General features: G+C 34.8%; 2 protein-coding genes across 4 annotated transcripts in view; one reads left to right on the top strand and one right to left on the bottom strand.

The window, feature by feature from the left end:
- mettl25 (methyltransferase like 25) overlaps nucleotides 1–21632 on the bottom strand; it is a 64685-nt gene extending 43053 nt beyond the window's left edge. For all 3 annotated transcript variants that reach the window (XM_088647221.1, XM_088647222.1, XM_088647223.1), the window contains exons 1-5: nucleotides 21287–21632; nucleotides 18986–19150; nucleotides 18150–18256; nucleotides 17054–17680; nucleotides 14071–14218 (exon numbers count right to left, since the gene is read on the bottom strand). In XM_088647221.1, coding sequence (XP_088503347.1) covers nucleotides 14071–14218; nucleotides 17054–17680; nucleotides 18150–18256; nucleotides 18986–19150; nucleotides 21287–21509 — 1270 coding nt within the window. In that variant the 5' untranslated portion in view covers nucleotides 21510–21632. The remainder of the gene's footprint in view (nucleotides 1–14070; nucleotides 14219–17053; nucleotides 17681–18149; nucleotides 18257–18985; nucleotides 19151–21286) is intronic.
- A 96-nt stretch (nucleotides 21633–21728) lies between these two features.
- On the top strand, nucleotides 21729–25399 carry ccdc59 (coiled-coil domain containing 59). The gene is made up of 4 exons (XM_088647224.1): nucleotides 21729–21987; nucleotides 22327–22630; nucleotides 23024–23123; nucleotides 24984–25399. The coding sequence occupies exons 1-4, from the start codon at nucleotides 21834–21836 to the stop codon at nucleotides 25155–25157; spliced, it is 732 nt and encodes a 243-aa protein (XP_088503350.1). The 5' UTR covers nucleotides 21729–21833; the 3' UTR covers nucleotides 25158–25399.
- The last annotated feature ends 655 nt before the right edge of the window (nucleotides 25400–26054 follow it).

A 26054-nucleotide genomic window follows, 5' to 3' on the forward strand; every position in this document is an offset into this window, starting at 1 on the left:
GTGGTATGGGCCCACAATGATGCTTTCAGGTAAATATGTGACACCTAGTGTGTCCCCCATTAAACCAATCATGAACAGGCAAATATTCACAGCATTGACTTACACAGGGATTGCACCCCATGTGGATCTTCCATTTTGTATAGCAACAGATCAACAGCATTAAATAGCAATAGTTTGTTATGTATGTATCTGCCAAAAACCTCTGTACATTGACATTAGCTTTTGATGTAACAAAAGATGGGGCACAGTTGACAGTGAAGTCAGCATAACACTCTCCTGTGAGATTATCAACAATGATATCTTGACACTTGAAATTGTCATTAATTAATTGTTCCATTAATTGTCACATTAATTAAATGTGCTGAAATTATGTACACTAGGTCCCTTTCAACCACCTTCATGAATGTTCTCGCATCCACATACCCTACCACTGCTAAATGGGGGAAATCAGGGATTCATTGTTAAAACTCCATATCTGACCAATATCCAGGAGGTTGTTGTAGAAGCTTTAGTCACGTAGCTTGATTACAGTAAGTCATACTGTAACCAAGATCAGTGACACTGGATACTAGAAGCTTTCCATCTTGGGTACCAAGCACAGATTTCTTACACCTGTGAGCTGTCTCACTTTCTGCTATTTCATACTCTGGAGTTCAGGAGTAATGAAGATACAAGAAGGGAAAGTGAGCTAACATTTTCAACAGGCCTATCGCAACATCTCATCACACTCAAATAGTTTCATTAGCTTGTTTCACATAATTTATCAGAATGGTTGAAAATATAATTTACACTTTTAAAATATTTCAGTGTATGTAAGGGCCAGACGAACAAATATATAAAATGTTTTATTTTATTATAAAACATATTTTATCATAATGTGCAGCATTGAAATATCAATATATTACATACATGAACAATTATGTCAATTCACATAAATATTTTAGATTTAAGGAGGAATTACCTGCACTTAAATATTGATTCAGATAGGCATCAATATTTCTAATAAACTATGAAATGAGCATACCAAGTCATTATAGTGAAGGAATTTTGAATACTTGAGTTTTACCTCATTATAAAATTCAAGATAATAACATAGTGTAATATGATAATAACAAGATAATAACATAACTACAAGTTAATAACATAGTTTCTTTTGACCTATGTTTTAAACCTTCGATGGGCTTATCACAGTTGTTGCCACTATTTTGCTGTCAGCTGAGGCCCCGATTCCACTCAACATCCTTTGAAAGCTTTTCTGTTAATCATTTCAAAACTAACAAAAGCATAAAAGATTTCTACAAAATTGATAAAAATTAATAAACAGTTCCAAGAGACCAATTGTTCTATGTATTAGAAATGTAACTGGAACAAGGTCAGATAAAAAGCAAACTAGCCATACAAATTCAATTTTGAACAGCAAAGTGAAGCACATGTTATTTTTGTAAAAACAATATAATAGTCTTTGAAACTGTTTTGGTCTCATAATCTGAAATATTTTAAAATGTTTCAGCATATGTAAAGGACAGCTCAAATACTTAAAACAACTGCAAATACTTAAAATGTCTCTAGTTATCTAGTTATAAGCTTATATAACGAGGTTTAAATTGAAAAAAATGTCAGGTGAAAATGGACACACTAGCATATAGTTATGTTATTAAAATGTGTGACACATTTGGATGTAAAATGTTTTGGTGAAAAGAAACAATTCAAAAATATCTATTCATTTCCAAAAGACACTTAAGTAACGGAACATCATAAAATAATTTCAAATCATCTGAAAAACTAAGAATGACAAACCCAGGACATGAAACTAAATATTGCATGGATAATTTATCACTTATGGCTCGTACTTCATTATTGTTTCAAAAGTTACAGTACATATATTTAGTTTATAACAGGACAAGAAGGAAGCAAACCACAAAGAATTGGTAAGAAAGCAGACCCACAATTGTTAAACAATTCAGTGTAAGGCTACTTCATACTACAATACAGTACATGTATGTAGTTTATATTTTCCACAAGAAAATATTGCAGTTATAGTAGAGAGTTATGAAAAAATATATACTTAACATTTAAAAAATCCTTATCTATGGAGGGTTTTCAATATAAGGCAATATGAATAATAAATATAAATAATAATACATAAAGGAGAACAATTATCCAAAAACAATGTTACATTGTCAGCTAAATGTTTTATGGAGCTACAAGAAAATAACATAGTATCTTTTAACCTATGTTTTAAACCTTTGATAGGCTTATCACAGTCCTAGCCACTATTCTGCTGTCAGCTGAGGCTAAGATTCAATAAAAGCTTCAATCTGGGATCCCTTAAAAATCCCATATTTTATTTCTTTTCTCTCTTTACCAACGCCAAAATAAATTAAAGTTTGATTTAATCTGCATCCCACACTGAATGATCCTTTGTAAAACATACAGTAATTCTTCCACCAATTTGATCTCTAGGATGTTTCTGTACAGTCCTGGTCAAAATAGAAGCCCCCACTCACTGTGTGAGGCATGGTGAAAGTGCACTGGAGGAAAGATCACATTGACATTCCCCAATCTACACCTGTTCTGCAGCTAAACCAATTCTTAGTTTTTAAACCAAAACAATGGTTGCATGTCTGGCACTAAATCAGCCTTTGGGGCCACACAACTTCCACAAAACATAATTTGATTTTTCCCTGTGTTTTTCGAATGGTAAGTTTATTCTACAAAATCCATATTTTGAACACAACATTGAGGTCTGTAAAACCAATGCTAGCTAGCTGATAAAAAACATGTTTCTCAAACCAAACTAGGGATATGGTTCTCATCACATTCTCATCTCAATTTAGTTTAGATGCTCGCAGATAGTCTTAGTGACTAAAACAATTCAACAAAATGTAATATCGCCTTCTGGACAAAAATGTGAATTTACAGCTCTTGTCAAAGTGATCTGGTAAGTAGTAAACACTGCTACTGCAATGCAGGAGCACCTTACAGTGTGAACAAAACCAATGGTTACATGCTTTAATTCATCAGAGTGCAGGGAGGGACTGTCCATTTCAAAGGTCCATGTAACTTGTCTGACAGAACCAATAGATCACGCTATGTATCAAGATCAATACAATGGAAAGACCAAAGTATCAACAGACATCTGAGAAATATTACAAAAAGGGAAAGCTGTTCTGCACATCATTAAAATGTCAGTTTATCATGTGAGAACAAAAAAAGTCATAAATGTGGAAAAGAGCATACACACTAATAACTTATATGGGGAATCACATACGTTTATTGGTTCACAATATGTTGTTGAATATGTTTTCTATCTTGATAATTAACAATGAATGGCTACTCATTGGGTTTTAGCCACACCTTTATTAGATCATTGTAAATGATGCTTATTTCAAACCTACTGCCTTAGTAACCACCTTGAAATAATATTCAGCCAGAAGACTGTAATTTTTTCACTAAAAATGTCTTTTGCAATCAGACTTCTCTATCTCTAATGGCATGCAATGAATTTGGTCATTTTGAATTTTAAATGGAAACACAACTTTTTGAACAGAAACAAAAGAGGACCAACAAACTTCTTAAGTACTGTAGATGTACAACTGATGATCAAGGAAAGACGTGGTAGGCATTTTTAGGTACCAAGTCAGAGAAGCAGAAAAAAGCAATTACATTCTGAGCCTCCAAAGGCCCTTTAATCAGTGTCTGTTTCCCTGAGGTATAATCTACTGACCTCTCACAGGCACAAATCCAACCCATGCCAAAACTGTCCAGGAGATTCAAACTGACTAAACAAACCTGTGTTCCTCTGCAATTTATCTGTCAATAAAGATTCCTCTTCTTACCCAGCACAGAATACAGAGAAAATATTTGAAGGACTTCTAAGGTGTTGTTCTTTCACGTTTTGTATCTTGGGTCATTACATGGAAATGCAAAACCTTCAACCACAATCTTGCAGGATGAGACTGCACTTTTCTCCTCATAATTTAACATATATTGAATATACTGACCATGGACCTTTATAAAACATTCTGCATTAAAACTGTATTCCATCACACTACACAATAAAGAAATGTAATGCTTTCAAAACCATATTGATAAATGTAATATTAATTAACTCTACTTGACTGCAGATGATTTTACATACATTGAAAGAAAAACATTTTTTGTGGAGGTGCTATACGGCAAAATAATTGATTGATTTCTGCACAAAACATTAGGCTTGCGGTAGACTTCCAGTGTGCCCACTAGAAAGCAGAAATCAAGACGCAGATGCGAGACAGTGCAACCTGCTGTTTGCCGAAAACTGCGACACTCCATGACTGGAAGGGAGATCAGCTCCAGCTGTCTTGAGTGAGGTAATTGTTGAAGCACAGGCCAAGAAGTCCATCTACACACAGACTTAATCATCTGGCCAAGACTGGGTTTGGGAAAGCAGCCAAAAGTTGAATGAGGAGGCAAAGTAATGTGATATTGTGAACCTTCAACCTGATTCAAAAGCTCTGGCTAGGACTGTTGGTTGACAATAGTAAAGCAGCTTGGTGGGAGAGAGGGAAAATGGAGCTTTTCCAGAGGGCCACACTTTTATTAGTGGTCAGTGGGTAAGCCACCCAGATGAAATGAGCCTGGTGCCCTGGCCTAAACACAGCTCATCAGTGTCAGCACTTTCCAAGGTGGATTATACGAGCGCTTTATGAAATGCTATAAATACATTCTGTGGTCGAAGGAATGGATCAGAAAGGCAGGCTCATACTATAAAGCGCACTACACGGCTTGTCTGATTTCAATAAAAAAAAACACTTAGTTTTTCTTTTTTTATCTACTTTACCTGATTTTTAATTGCCAGAATCTCAAGATCCCTGAAATAAAACTTTCTGCTGCTGGACCTTAACTTTTAAATAAACCATGTTAGATTTGTCTGTCTGATAACTCCTCATGATTTCTTGTGTTTAGGCTATGTCTAGAAAATACCTGGTATGCATGTTAATGTAATGAAGTGTGAAATAAAAATGAAAAACCAACACTGTATCTGTCTGTTCCAGGACAGTAGATCCTGCATTCCTGAGTCAGAACTGATGATTTCATAACTGAGAAGTGAAGTACAATAGACCAGACAGTTGCATAGATACTCTCTATGCCACAGCATGTAATACAAAGGACAGCAGAAACAGGGAAGGCTCATTTGTGTGGGAAGACACTTTCAGATTGGTTTTAAAAACATTAGTTTGGATAAAATGAACATAATATGTACAGGTGAACAATGCCTCTAATTGAAATCAACCAGAAAGAATTAAACAAAGCAGTCGTAGTAGAATGTCCATTAACTTGACCCTTTTATGACAGAATAGGAATATCTTTCATGTACATGAAAGCATTTCAGGAAGCTTTTCTTTTTTCTCAATGCTTCCCTCAAGGGGTTTTGCTCAACCCCTCATTGTTTAATAAGACATATAATTCAGCATGGCCCAAAAAAAAGCAAAGCAAAGTAACAGTCTATAAATTAATCATAAGATGCCTGTCATGTAATTGTACGTATACATTATTAATTAGATATTTTTCTTCTGTTAAGTTTATTATCAGTAGACTTTTTGTCGTTTTACTTATTTTGTGAACAGCAGTTACTTTTATTTTAATAATAAATGTTTCCACCAGTAAAGAAAAAACACACCCACTTATCAACAAAAAAGAGCCTTGGATTTTGAAACAATTTCTTAATTATCCATTTCATCTTGACAAAAGCTCAGGATTTAGAGTATTTTCAAATCAGGCCTGCGGTGGCCTACAAAAGCTACTAGAGGAAGCAGTAACTGTGCCTACTGGCAGCAAGTACAGTAGCCCAATTATCCTTTACATTTCATGAATATGTTTTTAACCAAACAGAAAGGATACTATAATACTAAAAAGGATATGAGGAAAGCCTTTTAATGAACTTGGCCTGTAGTGTTTTGATATTTAAGTCCCGATAGGGATTTGTGCCTTGGTATTTGTTAACACAGAATGAAAGCTGTGGCTGGAGCCTGTGCTTGTAACAAACTACAGTGTCTGAATAAATGTGAAACTCCTCATGGGGCAGCCCAGGCCTGGTAAATAAAAAAACAAATGTTACTCCTTGTAGAGTATTCTTTTTTAAATCAAATGATTAATGACTTAATCAAAAGAAATCTGTTTTCAGCCCAGGAAAGCAGTCATGCAGCACATGATATGGCAAAATATCCATAAGTAAAGATGTGCACTCTGATTCTCTTTTTTTAAGAAACAAAAAAGTTAGTAAAACTAGCATATACTGTAGGTATACATCCGGAAAATACATATTTTTAATACATATCTTGTGATGTCACAATCATCCATTTAGAACAACAGAAAGTCCTTTAAAAAAAAATGATTAGAATGACTACAGACACATACTTCATTTAAAATGTCACATACTGAATGAACTTTGGACTCCAGGAATTCTTACTTAGTATATGTATTTCAATTAATTTAGAATGGAGAAATGAAACCTTTCCTGGTTATTGCATGAGTCCACAGGGTATATTATGCGATGATCCAAGAGACTCAATAAACTATTTATATTGGCTTAACATCTTGGAAAAGTCATTGAGCTACTCCTATACATAGGCAGAAAGTCAGCCCAGCTTTTCACTTTAAGTGTTTCCAGTTAAAAATCCTGCATAAATCTATGGCTGTGATTGCACTTTGTTTGTTAAAGACTGAAGATGAATCACTTCATTAGCAACTTTAACAAACTTGAGAAACTATACTGACCTATCAGAAACAAATTTAAGGATAACAAAGAATAAAATTCTGATCACTTGCTACTCAACCTGAAGGAACAACGTTTATTGTTTTATGTCAAATAATACAAAAAGGTAGAAACAGATTACAGATATACGTTTATATTTATTTTTTTTAAAGAAAGATATTCCCTTATTCCATTTTAAAATTACTGTATATATAAAAATGGCCTCAGTTAGGGTCAACTGTACACTTGCTTCATGCTGGGAAGGTGGCAAGAAGTCAATGGAGTCAACTTATTCATTATTGAATAGCAATTTCAGTTTTTGTCGGGTCAAAGATATGTGTTCTTCATAACATTTGACTTTATGTTGTTTGTTGGTGTTTGAATTGAAGTTTCACAAAAATAATAATCATAAACTCTATGATAGTACAAACCCGAAATTAAGGGTCAGGGGGTAATCTCAGTGAGTGCTCATGATGCATTTATTTTTCCTAGATAACTCTACATAACTAAATAATCTCGAACATCAGTATTTGCAAAATTCACCCGAATGCAAAGAAAAATACTCTTAACCCAGTAATAGCTACAAAATTGTATATCTCCAGTGCTTCGGTAGAATTCGGGCCAGTCAGTCTTAATCTATATTACATAACACCACCACCTTCCACCTTTCATTTGGACTAGTGTTTTCTGATTTACAGAACTGCTTATCTTTCAAACTTGCTTACTTCTCATAAAAAATGTAATATGGGTTACAATTGAGGGGAACTATTTGTCCCATCTTGCTCGTTTGGTTACAAGCAGCTGAGAGGAAGAGAATCTAATAAACTAGGCTTGAACTGAATTGATTCCAGATCAGGAGCATGCAGTACAGTAGGCTGATTCTGTTTGCAGTGGCGCAATTTAAGTAGCTCCTACAGCACGAATCTGGACTGAGGTTTTCCACTGTCAAGACTATCAACAGATCTCATTGATTTATTCCATCTTGGTAATGCAGCCTGAAAACCTGCAGCTAAACTATCTGGCACTCCCTCACATTCACTTTAACACTGACAGTATAACAGAGAACTCTGGTGGTGCAACAATTTTAACACATCCTACAGCATGGCTGAAGTCAAACTGTATTAATAGATCAGAATACTCTTCCTATGCAAATCTTTTATTTTACATTATTTTTGTTTTTGCTTTACAGAATGGATTTTATTCGATACTCCTAACAGAGTGCATGCCACGTTCAAAGTGTTTCAGCTCACCATAGATGTTACTGTGCTGTGAGTGTGAGATAATGAAAAGGGGAAAAATTACAAACCACATTTGTAAATATTTTAAGGCTTTTAGATTTAAAGGTGAGTTAAGTCACAAACCGTTTATTTCCCATCACAATAATATATGTATGGTATCCTGAACTTTGCTCCCAGCAGCCATTTGTATACAAAGAGTTAGAAAATAAAACATTTTGTAATATGAAGGCTTCATGAAAGGTAAAATGTCACATCAAGAGAGGAACTGCACTATTGATGATGTCTGTAATGCTCAATGTGAAGTTCTAATGATGTCTGAATCAAACATTTTCAATCCCTGCAATACATACCAAAGCTGATTTGGAATTACATGGTTTTAATTTCAGACATTTTTTTAACTCAGAGGAATATTTATCTATCCAGTCTCTGGAAAATAACATCTTAACAAAAGAAAACATTCCAAATCTTGCTTTAGTTCTTTGAAATGTGCCATTCCATTTAACTGCTTTTGTTTGCAGACAAGAGCAGTACAGTAGAAAACAATGCAATGCATATGACCTATGTAGGCACTAGTAGTGCATTATGAAGCCATTTAGGCATCAAAAAGTTCTGCAGTTTTCTGCCTCACCATTTTTAGGTTTGAAAATCTATCAAGCAAATCTTATTGTATAAAAATGAAACTGCGATGATAAGTTTTCAAGTATTGCAAGCATTGTAAAAGAAGTTAATTGCAGAATCTGTAAATATATATTAATGTAATGTAATTTTATAACATATAGAATGTAAATGTACAGTGTAAATAAAAGTTCTGAGAACAATGCATGTTACCACACTCAGTAAAGTACAGCACACTGTATGATAGGTTGCAGTCTCTTTGATGGAACTGTACTAGATTATGCAATTATTGTGTTTATTATAAAGACAGTGACATTAATATGCAAAATCCAAAAGAATGCATTTAAAAAAATAATCTATGTTTGCAAGCATTTACTGTGTAATTTAAAACACTTTGTTTGGATTTAAAAAGCATTTTAAATGAAATCATTGTCTTTAATTTCTTTATTCCCCTATAGTAGGTGCGTACTGTATACTGTACTAATGTAAAATAGTTTTTTATATCTTAATTTTCACAGTTTTCAGAATTTGTTTTAATCTTTTAACCACATTTTTAAAATATATTATTCTTCTATTTGATTGATTTCAAAACACTGCAAATGACCAAGATCAGATATTTCTGTAAACTTTTAATTTTTTTTACAAAAATACCATGAGAAGAGCTGTGTCAAAGTCTTTCGGGCAGTAAATTGCAAAGGTTAAAAGGTAAGCATGTAGAAAAATAGCCAACGTTGAGGCAAACCCCTACACACTTGTGAACAGAGCTGATCTCCACTGATTTATAGAGGGGAGAAGAAATGAGGGGAGAATTATTCATTTTGAAGTGGCTTGTCAGTACAAAATAACTTTAAAATTGAAAAATACTGTTGAAAAAAGAATGGGTATACACAACACAAAATGGGAACAGAATAATTACTACAGCTGTTGTATGGGATATTAAGAAGGTTATTGAGCACAGTGATAATTCCATGCGCCAGGCCAATGAGGAGGGCACTCAGATTAACTTATGTTTAACACCTGCTGTGTTAGACAACAATACCTTTAGGAACAGGAACATTTTTTCAAATTGCTGACCAAAACAAGAGAACGGTCAGTTCAAATCAGCTAGTACCATGTTTAACATTTTACAAAACAGGCATTTTAAAAAACATACTTTACCAGAGATAATGCTGCTCATAGTCTATAATATGTATTATGCAGATATGCCATTTTTTGTTGTTTGCATGTTTAAGCTACAGCAATGCAATAAAAAAAACTGCATTTCTATAACTTTCGTTAAAAGCCTACTTTCTGGATTTTACCATTAGAAAAGGTGAAGATAAAGATATTGTTACACGGGCATGACATGTCAGGAGGATAAAATAATTGCTCATCTTAAATCTGTTCAGATTTAATATTATTTTCAAATTTTAAGCACACTGGACAGTTACCCTTGGACAATTGCATTACTAAAAACCTCAATGGCCTGAGGTTTGATCTTAAATATCAATTAAAATTAAGTGATACTAGATATACAGAGATGCTTATTTCTGGTATTCTTTCTGCTTTTTGTGAGAAAGAGTCCTAACAAATATTCCAGACATACCAACTACTGTGGGCCACATATTTTTGCTTCTATGTCAACCATGAAACATAGCTCACTTGCTATGGGTAAGAAGTAAAAGAAAAAAAAACAATTATAATAACATATATAGTCTCTGTGAAATGGTGACATGAAACGGAATATTTGAACTGGCACATGATCAATTCAATAAATAAATCAACTATTTATTGCTTTTCCCCTAAAATTATATTGAGATTGGGATTTCATTTTTACATACAATCTATCAAGATATTCAGACTTCTGTCCATGATGAACAAGAAAAGAGGAACAGTGAGACTTGCAAACAGAATCTGCAATAGCCAGTGTCAGTGGGATAATCCAGCATGAGAATATGATATACCTCTTGTAGAGGTCAAATAAAAATTAAATAAAGGCATCTAACGTACAATAACACATTTCACTAACAGTGCTTGTATTTGAAATATTTTTGCTCTGTCAAGAACATCCATTGGCATATGTAATGGCACTGTTACAGAGGTACTCAATATTACAGTCCCCGTTTCGTCATTCCTAACTTCATTGCCATTACCAATTCAGTTGGTAATAAATAATAAAATATCTTTTACATACATTATCTTTTATATTGATATTTTCAGTAAAACAGTACATATGCTGCAACACCACATCTACCACTGAAGGTTGAGAGATGAGAAACTGTTTCACCAATTAAATAAATAGGGGCTTTAAACAGGCCAGATTGGAAATAAACTGTAAGCACATCTAAACTGAATCAATTTGTTGGAATGGACTATTTAGCAGAGTGGAATATTTGATGGAATCCAAAAGCTTTGACTAAATTCATTTTGCAGTGATGGATCTTCTAATCAGTAGCAATTACAATTCCACATTTGTTTCTGTTTTGACAAACAGAAATAGTTATTTTCAATGTACCAGTAATGAGTCAAAAAAAGTGTACTGCATTAATAAGACACAACTATAAAAAATAGTACGGCAGAAAATGAACACTTTTTTTGTTTCATATTAGGTAGCTTGAACAAAATATGAGTACATTAAAAAAAGAAGTGGACAATGATTGATTTTATTTTTTCAGGAGTGGAAAAACTCTGATCTCACCCATTCTGTATTTTCCAGCTTGATCACCTTTTGGTGTCACAGGCTTGTTTTAACATAAGGAATCAAGGGCAGAACTGGCTGTATAGTACATGACATGCCAGTGTATCCCATCTTTAGCAAAAAGCTAACATTCATTGGCTGCACTAACATACCCCCCCGTACTAAAATATATACTAATGGTTTTCCCTTCTGTTGTAGGCCATACTGTATGATGCACTTCCCACTTTGATTTTTCTTCTTGGATCACAATTTAGCACACAGTTATATCATTATATTGCAGTGCATCAAGTCTGGCCAGCAAATAGTTGGCACACGTTGTGATAATGTAGAGTTACTTCAATCCAAAATAGGAAAGAAATGCCGAGCTAACAAGAATTTGCCTGGCATTGAACATGAAATACTTTAGGCCCCTTTTTAAAATGTCCAGCTTTAGTTTAATGTTTATGGTGATATGTTCAGTGTGAGACTGGAACAATGAAGACAGAGCCAGGCACACCACGCTTGTGTTGTACTTAAGGAAGAACTACAAAAACCAGTCTATGGAATAAGAAGTGTTTAGTTTCAGCTTTGTTACGTTTCAGCTAGAGAGGCAAAAATAAATTAGAATGTGAAAATGGAAATCTTAGATTGAAACAATCTTAAATTTGATCATAATGGGTTTTCAAATCTCTTTTGAATTTCAATAAGCAACATCAATATCAAAACTGCAAGTCTTTAAAATCAACTCTAAACATAATGTTTTAGGTTTTCACTTTCTCTTGATATTTGTAAAGAGAACTTGAGAGTAAATTAGTCAAAGGATAAAAAAGTGTACTCGATTTGCCAAGGGTGTCATTAGTAGAACTGTCAAACTCCATATGACTTCTTTTTTCTTTAATATTGTTTGACTGTTTAAGTCAGAAGAAACTTCCCAAAGTTTTCCAAGGATGTTAAATAGTTGCAATTTAGATTTCCATCTTTGTCAATATATTTTAAGAGGGTGATAATAACACAAAGTCGTCAAAAAATCTTGGTATATTCAATGCACACAGAAACATGTGTACTGTATATCTTACGAGTGAATCTGAAGAACATTTCCTTTGATTTGATAATGTGTGAGGAATGTTCCAGACTGGAAGAACCCAGGGGCATACAGCTGTAGAACTGAAAATTTCACAATAGGCTCAGTCATGTTGAACTGGAAATGCACTGATTTACTCAGAGCAGATATCTAAAGTCTACCCCTAAATGTGAGGACTGATGGTTCACAAGGCATTGTATGAGACATTGCAAAATTAACAATTGTGACAACAACTGCAACAGAATAAAGATGTTTACTTCTCAATCAATGACACACTGCCTGTGTGAATTCTCTGACAGGTTATGAATGACATGCTCTCGGCGTGAATACAGTATCCATGACTATCATACATAACATCAACAAAATGATACTGGTGTTCATGAATTCAACAGAATGTTTCACACACATAATGTTGTCCCATGAAGCAATGTTCATGCGTGAATGTTGTTTGGACTATTCCATAAGAAATGTCATCAGTAGGACTCTCAGAACCTCAGAATCTTGACATTCATAAGTAAAACAAATATGATGAGACAGCATCATTAAGCAGTATGCAATATATTCATCAGATCCATTGTACGCAGTGCCATTTGTATGCCTGCTAAGCCTCTCCATGTACTGACTTCTAATATAGGTGATTACCAACTGGAATGACAAATACTAAATATGAGATTAAAATGTTCTTGTCAGAAACATGCAAATAAATGATGAAATGTTGATGCAGCCAAAATATTATCAGTTAAATGTATATATAATATGCACTGTATGAATCTATATGTGTTAAACAGATTTCCTATTATCTTCCTACTTTCTATCTGGAGAGAGACACTGGGCCAAATCCTGTCACACACCATGCATAATACTTCACATAGCCACAATAATTCTGTTTCCAAACACGGACACAATCTCTCCCCTAGACCCCTCATGTTGTACTATCTGTGAGGACAACTCAATGTGTGCAATTCAGTGATAACCTAGCATGGGAGGAAGGCTAACAAAGAGGACCTGAAATAAACCATGCATGAGTCAGCGATAACATTTTCAATGTCGTGTTCACTTGATGTATTTTTCAAGATAAACGATAATTAGAAATGTTCTAACTTTGCAGTTGGTGTGCCTTAGCATCTGACAAAATCGAACTGTACTTGTTTATCATATACAGATGTTAATCTGTCCCTTTTTCCTATGAAGCATTCCCTAAAACTTTAAATGTGTAAAATATATTAAGTGAAATAAGAGACTGTGTTCTTCTTTTGTTTGTACACTGATTTTCTCTTACAGCACATGATTAATAAATAGAAAAGCACAGCACTTTATACAGAGACAGTGTTTAGCTTTTTAAATTGTAAATTGCAGTTGAAAAAAGGACTATTTTGTGATTTCTGAAACTTAAGTTAAAGACTGACTACAGCTGCAATGCGCTGTGCAATGCAAACCATATGTATGAAAAGGTTAGGTCTTGTGGGAATATTCATTGCTGAAATGTAATTATGTACATTTTCCCCTCAAAGAAGTAAAAGGGATCTGTTCTGCACTTACATCTAACAAAAATACTACAATAAGCAAAAAACTCAGAGTTCTACTTAATTACTCTGTCCAATGAATTAACCTAAAATTCAAATATTTAATCTTACTTAACCCCTAACTGTGCTTCCAGAAACAGCAATGTGGTATGCACAGCAACAGAGAATCCAGCATTTGGTTACATTCAAGTCTTGAACAAAAAAAAAGAGCATGTAATTACCTTGTCTTGCACAATCAAACTCTTCAGATAAGAGGTGATAGCAGCACCCCACACTACACACAGCCTTCAGCTCAGACTTGGACACAAACATTCTCAGCATGCTTGGAGCAAGATCACCACATGTATGTAGACCGACCATTACAGAATCCTATAGGAAAAAAAAAAGTATTAGAATATTAACTTTGATATCAGTATCCATATGAGAAATAAGTGCTAGTTATATACATTTGTATTTACTATACAGTGAACAACTGATATGCTTGTCTTTGTGACAGGCTAAAACTTTAAACTATATAACAGATTATAACTCAGCAAGGCTGATGGAAGTTTTCATTAGGAACTGATGTTATTTTTATTGTTAGTTTTACAGATTAATGGTAGCACAGGCAGTGAAAAATCTGGATCTTTTTTTTTCAAATCAGATCAGACCAGCCAGAACAGAAAATAAAGTGGGAAAGCCACAAAACTACATATTTCCAACTAGAAACAATACTCTAATACAGTACCACAGATCCTTTAGCTTTGTGGTTAATCTTAGGCTCTGTGCCATTGCGGTGAAATACGATCACCTACTACTAAGGTGATTAGTGAGTGCTTTCTCTTGCCATCTTGCGCAAAAGACTAACATACTGCATGTAATACAAAGGACAAATGAAATATGTGGCTGGAAGGGAGATTGGTAGTTGCCCAAATGTTAACGTGGAATATCATGCCAAAATCTGGTGTTTATATAGTGAAAAGAATATAAACTAAAATAACAGAGGCATAGAAACCTAGAAAAGCAAAATCATTACAACAGATATTAATGCAAACTCGCTGTTTCATGATTAATCACATGTGTGGCATACTGTCATAAGAAAAAAAAGTGAAAGAACATATCATCCACTCATGACTTGCATGCTGTGTAGTAAGGCTTCTGGTGCATAATTGCTGCCACACATCAGCCATATACTTTACTTTAATGCTGAATGAAGTGGGTTCTAACCTACATGTCTTTTGTAGTGGATATTCTAACAGAATTCAATTTGAATTTAGAAAGCTGTTAGATGTAACATTTGTGCACAGAGATAATAGGCTACTACAGAAAAATCCAGAAGTAACTTTATTTTGTCTTGTAATTATATGGCTATGAAAAGATTTATTAGATTTATATTAAGATTCTATTAATTATTCAATTACTGTTCAATTAATAATGTGTTAAAAGCATTAGTCTGAAAAGAATCTGCTCCTCTCCACACACACACAAATTGGTTTGCACTGCTTTTTGTGAGGATGAGGTTAAAATGCCTGGACAGAATTCAGTGCTCATGATCACTTTCAATGGTAAAAGCCTGCCACCTTCAGTTCCTTGTAAGTTACTACATGTTGTGACACTAAAAGATGTTCTAGTAGGAAAAAAGAAGTTAGAATAGTATTTTATTTTTCATACTGATTTGACCTTTATATGTATTAATTCAAAAAGATAAGTTTAGTTATCATGTTGAGTTATTTTAATTATACTCCGAAGACAGGTTTAAGAAAGGTAACATAAATTAAAAGATCCTGTCTTGGTTGATCTGCATAACAGAATATTTAAGCTGTGTGAAATGAGGGGTAAGTTAATTGTGCACCATTCTACTTTTCATTAAACAACCTACATGTAGTCCTAGTTCTCCACATAAAAATGAGATTATACTATTTAAAATATAAACAAAATTATTATATACAATTGAAAATCTCCAATTCCAGAAACTATATCTGTATTTAATGAGCGGTACTGCAGAAAAGGCATTAAGAGGCACTATTTCAGGGTAAAAGAAACCCAGTGTGATACATTAGGTAACATAGTTTAGAGGATTGTGAGAGAGAGTTTATAAAACACAGATGCACCTTTGATAATCTAGCAACAAAGGGAACACAAGCCAAAGATACGTGTGGATTTACTGTAAATTGGAGCAAAGATAAGACAGAAATGGCTCGTCATTTTTTACCTACATAACACCACTGCAAAAACACAGTGGTTTAACTGTGTCAGTGTCCAAAAGGAGTACAAAACTTCAAGTTAATTTAATATTCAGTAGCTGGACAGATGGTAATTAGTAAAGGAAGAAGGCTCCACAGCCTTTTTTTTCTTTTCTTCTCTTTTCAGCATGGAATAAAACTTTACTTGTTCAATTGTTATACATTCATATAAATTACCACTATCAATATTTCTACAGCCGTTTAGCCAATGTGGCACTTTCTGATTTCTTGAATGACAGACTGTAATGTACTATAACAATGTACTACAGGAGCACATGACTGTCCTAAAGTCTACGTTATTTATACAAGCGACTGAATTCACTTTTTTATGCATTTCATATCCTTTCTACTGTTTCCATTAGTATGTTAAGTACCGTATTTCACTCAGTTAAACATTTGCATAATAAATTATCAGCAAATGATGGTTAGCACTGCTGCCTCCAAGCGCTGGGTTTCATTCCTGGGGTTCTACCTGGGGTGTGGAGTTTGTATGTTCTCCCCGTGTTCATGTGTGCTCTGGTTTCCTCCCAGAGCTCAAAGAAATACTGGTAGGTTAAGTGGTTTCTGGAAAAATTGACCCTGGTGTAAGCGTGTGCATGTTTGTGTCTATGCATGTGTCCTGCGATAGACTTGTGTCCTGCGATAGACTTGTGTCCTGCCAGGGGTGTATCCCGCATTGCGTCTGTTGCTTGCTGGGATAGGCTCTTACTCTCCCTCAACAACAGATACTACATAGAGCAGATAAAAAAATAGATGGATGGACTGCCAGCAATTAAGTAGATAATCCTACTGGCGTACTCTTATAATAACTGAAACCACAGAACAGAAGAAAAAAAGACAGACCTGCTGCTGTGTGCGTGTCATCCATGGAAAAGTGAACAGAATTAGCTCTGAGTTAAGACTGAAGTAGCATAAAAAATGATGTATGACTACAAAACAACATCAAGTAATGCAAAAAATATAGTAAATGCACATAAACAACCTCCATGTCTTCTATAATCTCCCGCAGTTCTGTTTCCGCAGTAACGAAGGAAGTCAGTGGTGAGTAAAGGCTGTAGTCACTCCTACTCTTGGCCTTCTTTTTTACATTTTCATGTTTCCTCCTCTCTTTCTCATCGTTGCTCAATTCACTGGGAGGTATCCGTGGAGAAGGCAACTCCACTATTTCAGGTGAAAGGACACTAAGAAATGAATTGGCAGATTCTAGATATTCCGGGTTTATTGTATCGAATAGCGTGTCTGCATTCGTCTCAGTTTCATCCTTCAAAACTCCCTCAGAGGGCTTGAATGAGGTAGCAGGCTTGTCCAAAGTAGCCATTTCCAAGAGTGATGTCAGTTCTTCCATTTCTTTGTTGTTTTTCAATCTGGGGTTACTGGTACTGTCATTCTCTTCCTGTGTCTGTTTTTTCTCTTCTCTCTTTGATACTTGTCTCTGGGGACTTGTTCTGCTGTGCCTTTGGTAGGTTTTGGAATACTTTTTCAGTTTCCTGTTCCTCTCCTGGGCTCCATGGGTGTTGGTATTTGATGAGTCTATCCCATAAACCTTAAGGCCATACTGCATAGACAGAAAAGAGCACAAGTACCCTTTGCCAGATCCAATATCTATCACCTAATACAAGAGAAAAGAGAGCAAGAAAAATTAAAACATTGCTGTGCTGAGACTCAATAAGAAGCTGTTGACAAGACATTTTTCAACACCCGCAGAAAGTCTAAAAGACATTAAATGTTTCGCATTTCAGACTATTTACAAGGAAATAGTGAATTGTAAGGTTTTCAAAAGACTCTGATTTGAAAACCATGCACCCTAAATGTATTTTAACTTGTAGCAATAGGAGTGTTTTAGTACTAATACAAACGGTGTACCTTTATGTAATTATTAGTTTATCCAGGGTACAACTTACTTAGCTGAAGAGATATGGGAACCAACAAAGGGTTATAACTAAGAAAATGTATCTATTGAAAACAACACTCTGACTCACCAAAAGTACTTTTAATGCTACATGATATGTATTGAATAATATTTATGTTCTAGTATGAATGCTGTTATTCCACAATGCCAAAATATTGGAATTACTTACCTGACAAACATGACAATACTTGGCTAATCCCGCAATCACCTCTGACATGACCTGAACTTCATGTGATTTCTTCGAATTCATAAACTCATCTGTGTTCAGGATCTCATCTAAATATAAAGTTCAACATTTTTGTGAAATGTAGCTGGCATAAAGTGAAGTTAAAAGCTCAAAATATTTAAACTGCAAGAATTTTAAAACTATTCTGGAATTTAATTATTTCGATGGTGACCAAATAAAATAAAGATGAAAGGTAGCGTGTACAATAAGAATTGTTCTTATGCCTGGTACAAAAAGTCACATTTCTTTTTGCTTACAAACTACAAAATAAAAACGATCACCATCCTTTGATAATTTTCTTATATTTTCATTAGCAGCTAATTTTGCTTCAGCCAGGAGACCAGTGTTTTCACTAGGACTGTGTAAGTATTATGAGTGACAAGCTTGAGAAGCTTGACATCATGAGAACTTAGTACTGCAGTGTGAAACATTTATATATTTCTAAAATATTCCACAACTCCAAAATGTGAAGCGGTGCAAAAAAGAAAAATCAAACAAGGAAACAGGTGATGATGCTGATTTTTTGTTAGTGGTTTGGTTGCAATAAAACCTTAAAAACATGCAGGATATTATAGTGTCAAACTCTTGATCGTGAGGGTAGAAACTGGCCAGGAACAGAACCTTAATTATAAAGCAAATAATACGTCTGCAAACTCTAGATCAAATTAACTATTTCAACCGGAACAGATTAATCAAGGCTATTATGGCGCTTTGTCAAGAACAGCAAGCCTGTAAAAAATGAAAGATATGTGAACATTCCAGTTTTCTTCCTTGTCTACCTTTGCTCATGACATCCTCTTCGTTCAGCATCTGCATCAGATCATTCAGCGATGTGCACACTAGTAGGTTTGGTAGGGAATAAGCTTTTGCGGCATGAAGAAATCTTGCTACATCCACCAAATGCTTTCTGTCCTCGCTGAAACCAAAATCTGGCTGGCCCCTTCCTGTTTGAAGCAACAGAAAAACATTTTTGATTGATAAATAGATAAGACTTTATTGATCCCAGAGGGAAATCGATGTGTTACAGCAGTTCAGCCCAAGACAAGCAAAATAGACAAAAAAGTAGAATACGTACAGTAATACAAAATAAATATAAAATAAAAATAAATACATAGGTGTGTGCAAAATACGATCATAGTCACTGTAAAAACAATAAAATATGTGCCAAATGTGCACAGGTATATAAAGATTGAGTGTCCAAAAAAAGTACAATGGAGGAACATGCTGTCCATAGACGAGCAAATGAAAGGCTAACAGTCCTAGCCTAGGGCAGCGCTATAAACCCTGACAGCCGCTGGGAGGAAAGACCTGCGGAAACGTGAATAAGCTACATTCAATAGCACAATGTTAGGCTAAGACCTATAAAAATGGATCTGCAAAATAATCTCTTATACAATGTGCTGCTTGCTTAAAATAAAACAAAAAATCAGAATGAAAATAAAGAACAGTGTTGGGGCCCTGGGTTCAGTTCTGGATCTAGGGTGCTATCTTCTATCTGTTTGTGTGGGTTTCCTCCGTGTTCTCCAGTCTCCTCCCACAGTCCAAAAACACAAGTGGCTTAAGTGGCTTCCAAGAAAATTGGCCCTGGTGTGAGTATGTGCATGCCTGTGCTTGTATCTATGTGTGCCCTGCAAAGGAATGCCATCAAGTCCAGCGTGTTTCCTGTATTGTACCTGTTGCTTGCTGCGATAGGCTCCAGCTCCCCCAAGACACTGAATTGGGCGAAGTGGTTAGAAAGTGGATGGATGGAAACAGGAGTAAATTTACCATGATCTGTTATCATTACAAGAAAGGAGCAAAATATACCAAAACACAGAGTTTTACTGGCCTACTTGAAACACGGCTATGACTCTTAACATTGTATGAAGCACCATTTTGCAATCAGTAAAGAAACCTTATATTTAAACTGGCCATCTGAGATCCCTCCACGCTCACAATCATGACTTACACAAAATCCAAAATTCCATTATACTGTATACTGCTTTTCCTGATAAAACCACATCAGGAGTTAAAAGACTTTATGTCAAAAGTTTCATAGGTAAAGAGCATTTACTTTTTGACGAGCCTTTTTACTTAGCATAATCCAGACACAAAATCTGTTCTCTCGCAGCTTCCAACTCAAATCATTCGTAGATTAGAAAAATCTGAAATTTTATTTCCAGGTGCCAAATATTTTCAGAAACATTTTAAAGGACCACCGACCTTGTAAAAGAAAACAGCTTCACAAACTGCCCTAATGATAGAAAGAAAATTATCATTAAAACATTTTTTAAATCAATTTAATTTTAAAGATGTATTTTCCAAAAATGAAATCCCAAATCATGGATGACAATTAAAGACTAAAGGCTGACTGTTACATGGTTCCAGTGATGGGCAAACCTTTATATAAGGCAGTCAATGTGCACTGTTAAATGCTGCATAGAAGATTGTGTAGGCTGTAATGTAACTTTACACAGAATTCCTGTTGATATTTTGCAGAAACACTGCAAACATAACTAAGAAAAAAGTTACAAGACCACTATACAATTCTGAGATTATTCAGAATTTAAAACAAGCTAAAATTAAAACTGATTCAGACTCTGTTTTTATTATAAATGGTATTGTGCTAAAAACTTCTAACACTGATAACTTTAGAGACTTGGAATGGAGACTATAACAATCCCTGTTCATGAACCTGCAGTCTCAATATATAAATCCTCTTAACTGCAATTTGTATAATTTTCCAATAATTCTTTCCAGTACAACAAAAGTTGTTGAAAAATTAATTCGAGTGGGAAACTGAGCCAGTGGGCTACAAAGGAACAAGTGGAAATTAATCCATCTTAAAAGTATAAAGAAGGAGCACGTATCTTCCGTGTGGATTTAACCTCTACGTGTCCAATTGTCACTTTTGATTTTCGAAATATATATTTTTTTAAAACGCTACTAGAGGACAGCATTCTGGGTCTATATAGCTGTTCATTAAAAAAAAAAAACACATTACTTAACTGTTATTTCGTTTAACTAGGATTTGCACTTGGCATTATAAAAACCCCAAGTGATAGCTGCACACTTGTACTGATTATATTTACCCATCCTACCTTGGAATCGCTCATCCAGTGGCGCCCTCTCATGGCTGTTGCTCATCACAGAAAGCACCCTCTCAGGAGGAACAGCTATGAATTCAGACCAAACACCTCGAGTGTAAAAGTCTACAGTGTGGGCATTTGCTATTTTAAGCGAAATGGTGAGGAATTCTTTAACTGCGTCTAATTTACTCCATATTGCTTCAAGAGGTATATCATCTACTAAAAACGAAGACATTATAAATGCAACTACAACGTAAAAATACTCCGTGTATTACCAGTCCTCTGCTTACCAGGCATGAAAAATCGATGCAAATGAATAGATTCAAACGACCCTACTAGAAAGACATGCTGGTTGTTCACCAGATCACGTCTGATCTTCGGAGACATTTTGTTTTGCCACAACAAGCATGGATACGGTCATTGTACGATTGCTCTAACTTGCTGATTAATGTCTAAATACGTCTTGTGACGTATTTAATATGCGACAAGAAGTAGCGTTGTCTGTGAATAAACGTGGGTAACAAAAGTACAGTAGATTAATAAAGCAGTAAACTGAATAATGGCATCTGTGATTGATGTAAAGAATGAAAAAAGAAAAGCCAATTTCCATAAAACCCATCCAATCAAATCACATGGGCATTCCCCTGGTTTTATAAAAAAACGAAAATGGGTCGCAGACAAATCAAAGGTTTTTGAAGGCAGTGTGAGAGAAGGTAAGTAAAAATATGCAAGATATCTTACAATTTATCATTCTGTGGTTTACAGACTTTACAGCTTTTCGTTATATATTTAAGCAGAATTTGCGTGACAAAATGAAAGTTATTTTATATGGGTATTAACCAATTTATAATAAAATCTCGTTTCTTTTTAATAGTTGAGTGATGTATAGCCATTCACGTTTCTGTCGTGTTGCATACTATTTCTATACAGAAATCCAGGTTTTTGTTTCAGATTTTATATATCACGGGTGTATGAAAATAATAAAGTAGTGTACAAGGACTAGATGTAGTCAAAAAGAGATGTCAGTTTGTGTTGGTTCCCCCTCTTCTCAGGACAAGGTTTTGCGTTCAGAAGAAAACAGAAAGTCCAATATGAATATAAAAAACTACTCCGTAAGGAAAGAAAACATGAGTCGCAGCGCGAAGTGCAGTATTCAGAAAGCTACCCGGACCACCTGAAACACTTGTACTTGGCGGAGGAAGAGGCCCTTCAAAAGGAAGCAAAGGAAAGGAAAAAGAAATTAATTCCCGAACAGAGGTTGACGGAGGATGAGGGGTCTGTAGTTGACCCGAGCACCGTTAATATTAGTGCTTCAGATTCTTTTTCTGACCGAACTCAACCCGAAGAATCAAAAAGGTACTTTTTTTTTTACTATGTCCTGTTCCTCTAGCAGCCTGAAAGAGTGAGTTCTCATGAAATGTTGTTTTGAGCTGCATTCAAAGGTGGTTTAAAGTTACATGTTAACTTCATGGTTACACTGGATGCATTTTTCCAAATGACGGTGACCGATCAATTGATTTCCAGTATTTTCTGTGAGCTGGAAAAAAATAATTTGTACACTTTATGAATAAATGGCCGGTCTTTATTATATTTAAACATAAATACTGTCTTTATGCTATTATAATGTATAGCAATTTTTTTTGCTTTCACATTCACTCTTTTCCAGGTGTTGTATCTACCTAGGTCTTCTAAGAATAATTAATTGTGTAGCTCAGAATGTGTTTTCATTTCCTTCTTTTCTCCTTTTAGAAATAGTTTGAATCCAAAGAAATTAAAAAAGAAGACCTCCTATCAAAAAACAAAAGAAGAGTATGAAATGATCCAGGCTAAACGTGCTAAAAAGAGAGCGGTAAGGACTTCTTGGGGGTGGAGTAATGATTTGTCCATGATGTCAATGATCATTACATGTACTGATACTAGTACAGATATTCTGGAACAAATGGACTAAGAGGATCTATTCTGGTACATTTTTGTAGTGTATTTGGTTTGTAGTTTACATGTTGGATGTTGTCATTTTATCCTTCTAAGTGTTGAGAATGCATTTCTGTACAGACAGAATATTTGTTTGCTAGTATCATCATACTCCTGTACAAACATTTCCCGGTTAGCCCTCATATCAACAAGCACTGTCACCACACTAGTACAAAGAGAAGCACAAATAAGAACACACTAAGTCATAGGATAGAGAATATTTGTTTAATAATTTTGGGGCTAAATTGCAGCTAATTTTACACTGTTCTGTGGTGCAGCATGATGCTCTTGTTCATCATACCATCAATGCATCTATACTGTTCGTCTTAGTACAGATGATAACTAGTAAGGTTTCTTGTGGCTCTTGTGAGAGATTTCAGTAAGGACCGAAATTATAGTGTATAGCTGACGTCATATATATGTGTAATTAAGAAGACAAGACATGTCTCAGTTTTTAGCTCCTACAAACAGCAGACTGATATTTTATGTAACTTTTATAATACACCACTATTTATCATTTAATTTGCATTAAGGTTAACTGTGTTGTGTTACACTTTTCAATAGATGAGTTTTCTGTTATGTTCTTTAGTTCTAGGTGAAAATATTTTCAAATTCAGTTAAGACAAAAGTCATGCCAAATGCAGAGTAGCAGTGAAAAGTAAAACATAATTATATAATTGTCAGGACTGCAAGCTTTAAAGCAACAAAATATTTAAACTGCAAGGGTCTAAATATTTCTAGAAGCCACTGTACATATCATTTTGGTTATTTTGTTAGTGGCCTGGGTTCTATTCAGAGTGTACTCCCTGCTTTGAGTTTATATGTTCTTCCCTTATTCATGTGAGTTTCCCCTGGGTGCTCCAGTTTCCACCCATAGTCCAAAGACATGCTGGTAGGTTAATTGGCTTCTGGAAAACTTGGCCCTGTTGTGAGTTTGTGTTTATTTCTGTGTGTGCCCTGCAATGGTCTGGCATCCCTTTCAGGGACGATCCTGCCTTGTGCCCATTTCTTTTTGGGGTAGGCTCCAGCTGCCCCACAACTCTGAATTGGATAAAGTGATTAGAAAATGGTTGGATGGATGAATTTAATTAGAGAGATGAGATTATCTTAATCATACCATGCAGAAAAAAAACATCTGAATTTAAGAACATTTCTTTAACGAATAGCTGTCTCACTTTCTGACATATGTCTGGAATTTTCTACGTCATTGCCTGCTTTCTTATACTTGTGATCATTTTGTATCTTTTAAAAGGTGGAACCTGTTTTAAAATTGTCCAGTTTGCAATCTGCAAGGAATTCCTAAATATGATACTAATCACCGATAGCTTGAGCATGTTTCATGGGGATAATGAGAGGATTGTGAGAGACCTCTATTTTCATTGTCTCATGGCTTGGGCACAGTGAACTCGGTGCTGCTATCTGTAAAAATGGCTTAGGGACTAAAGTTCCTCCTGAAGTTCCAAGGAACTATAAGGTGTCAGCTGGACATTACATGTCTTCAGAATCTACCAGCTGTGCCACCTGTACTATTGCCTAGTTGCCTAATCATTTGTTGTTGCTTGTGGATGTCGTAACTTAAATTCTCAAGGTTGATGTTGCCTCACCAATTCTATAACACTGGGAGATGTGATAAAGACTATGGGAAAAATACTAATTACAGAGGCAGGAAGTGATATAATTGTGTCTGATGACAGGTGTATAATCTGTATTGGTTTTCTCGCTCTTTTTGGCCTTACAGGAAGCAGAGAAGAACAAACAACAAAGAGAAGAAGCTCTAAGGATTTACCGACAAAAGAAAATTGAGACTTACCAGATATTAAGAAAGAAGACTAAAAAAGGCCAGCCAAACTTAAATTTACAGATGGATTACTTGCTTCAGAAAATTCAGGACAATGTCAAGGAGAGCAAATAATTTGGGATTAAAATTTGGACAAACTAAATTGATGCAGTGTGCTTTGTGAACTTTTAGGGAAAATGGGATAAATATGAGCCTGTCATTTAACCTTTTCTTGGTTTAATTCCTTTTGCAAAAATATAACATAACACTTGAAGGAAATATCATCAGTGAAATTTGTACCATATTATATTCTTTTGTATATAATATCTTCATAACTAAAAATGCAGAATTAAAAAGAAAACCAATGTATTGTACAATGGTTGGCCTCATATTTGCCATGCAAATTCTGATCTCTTGATCTACTTTGAAGAACTGAGATTTTTTTTTCTTTCAGCTATTTTGGCTTTTAGTGGTATGAAAGTAATGTCTGAGCCTTTTACTTGGCAGAAGACAGAATAGCAAAGTGAAGTGGAGCAGTAGATGTTAATGTTTAAGGTATATTGTGTTGCATTTGGTGTTTAGTATGTGATTCTCATTCACAGTGGAGCAAAAGTAAAAAGGCTTACAGCATAAGTGCTTGTCTATAAAAAGCTACCTAAAAATGGTTATCTTTACATACACTACAACAAGTCCTGAATTATTATTATTGTTGTTCTAACTCTATATATTATATTCTAGCAATATTTTAGCATTTATTAAATAATATTTAAAGCTACAGTATATAAGTTTTGCAAGTTTTTTTCAAGATCACCATTTACAATAATTGCAATAATTCTTACAAAATTATTGTAAACATGTTCAGGAAATGAGTAAGCCCAATCGTGTTAAGTGGGGTATCAGAAATAACCCAGGTCACAATAATCACAAAGATCAGTGAGGTAGCCTTCCTTCTCTTCTTATCTAAATTCATTTAAAAACGGGTCATTTCACATCCTAAGACTGTGACTGTTTAAATGTTACAAATTACACGAT

This window comes from Lepisosteus platostomus, chromosome 9 (assembly GCF_059453375.1).
Source record: "Lepisosteus platostomus isolate fLepPlt1 chromosome 9, fLepPlt1.hap1, whole genome shotgun sequence".
Classification (NCBI taxonomy): domain Eukaryota; kingdom Metazoa; phylum Chordata; class Actinopteri; order Semionotiformes; family Lepisosteidae; genus Lepisosteus; species Lepisosteus platostomus.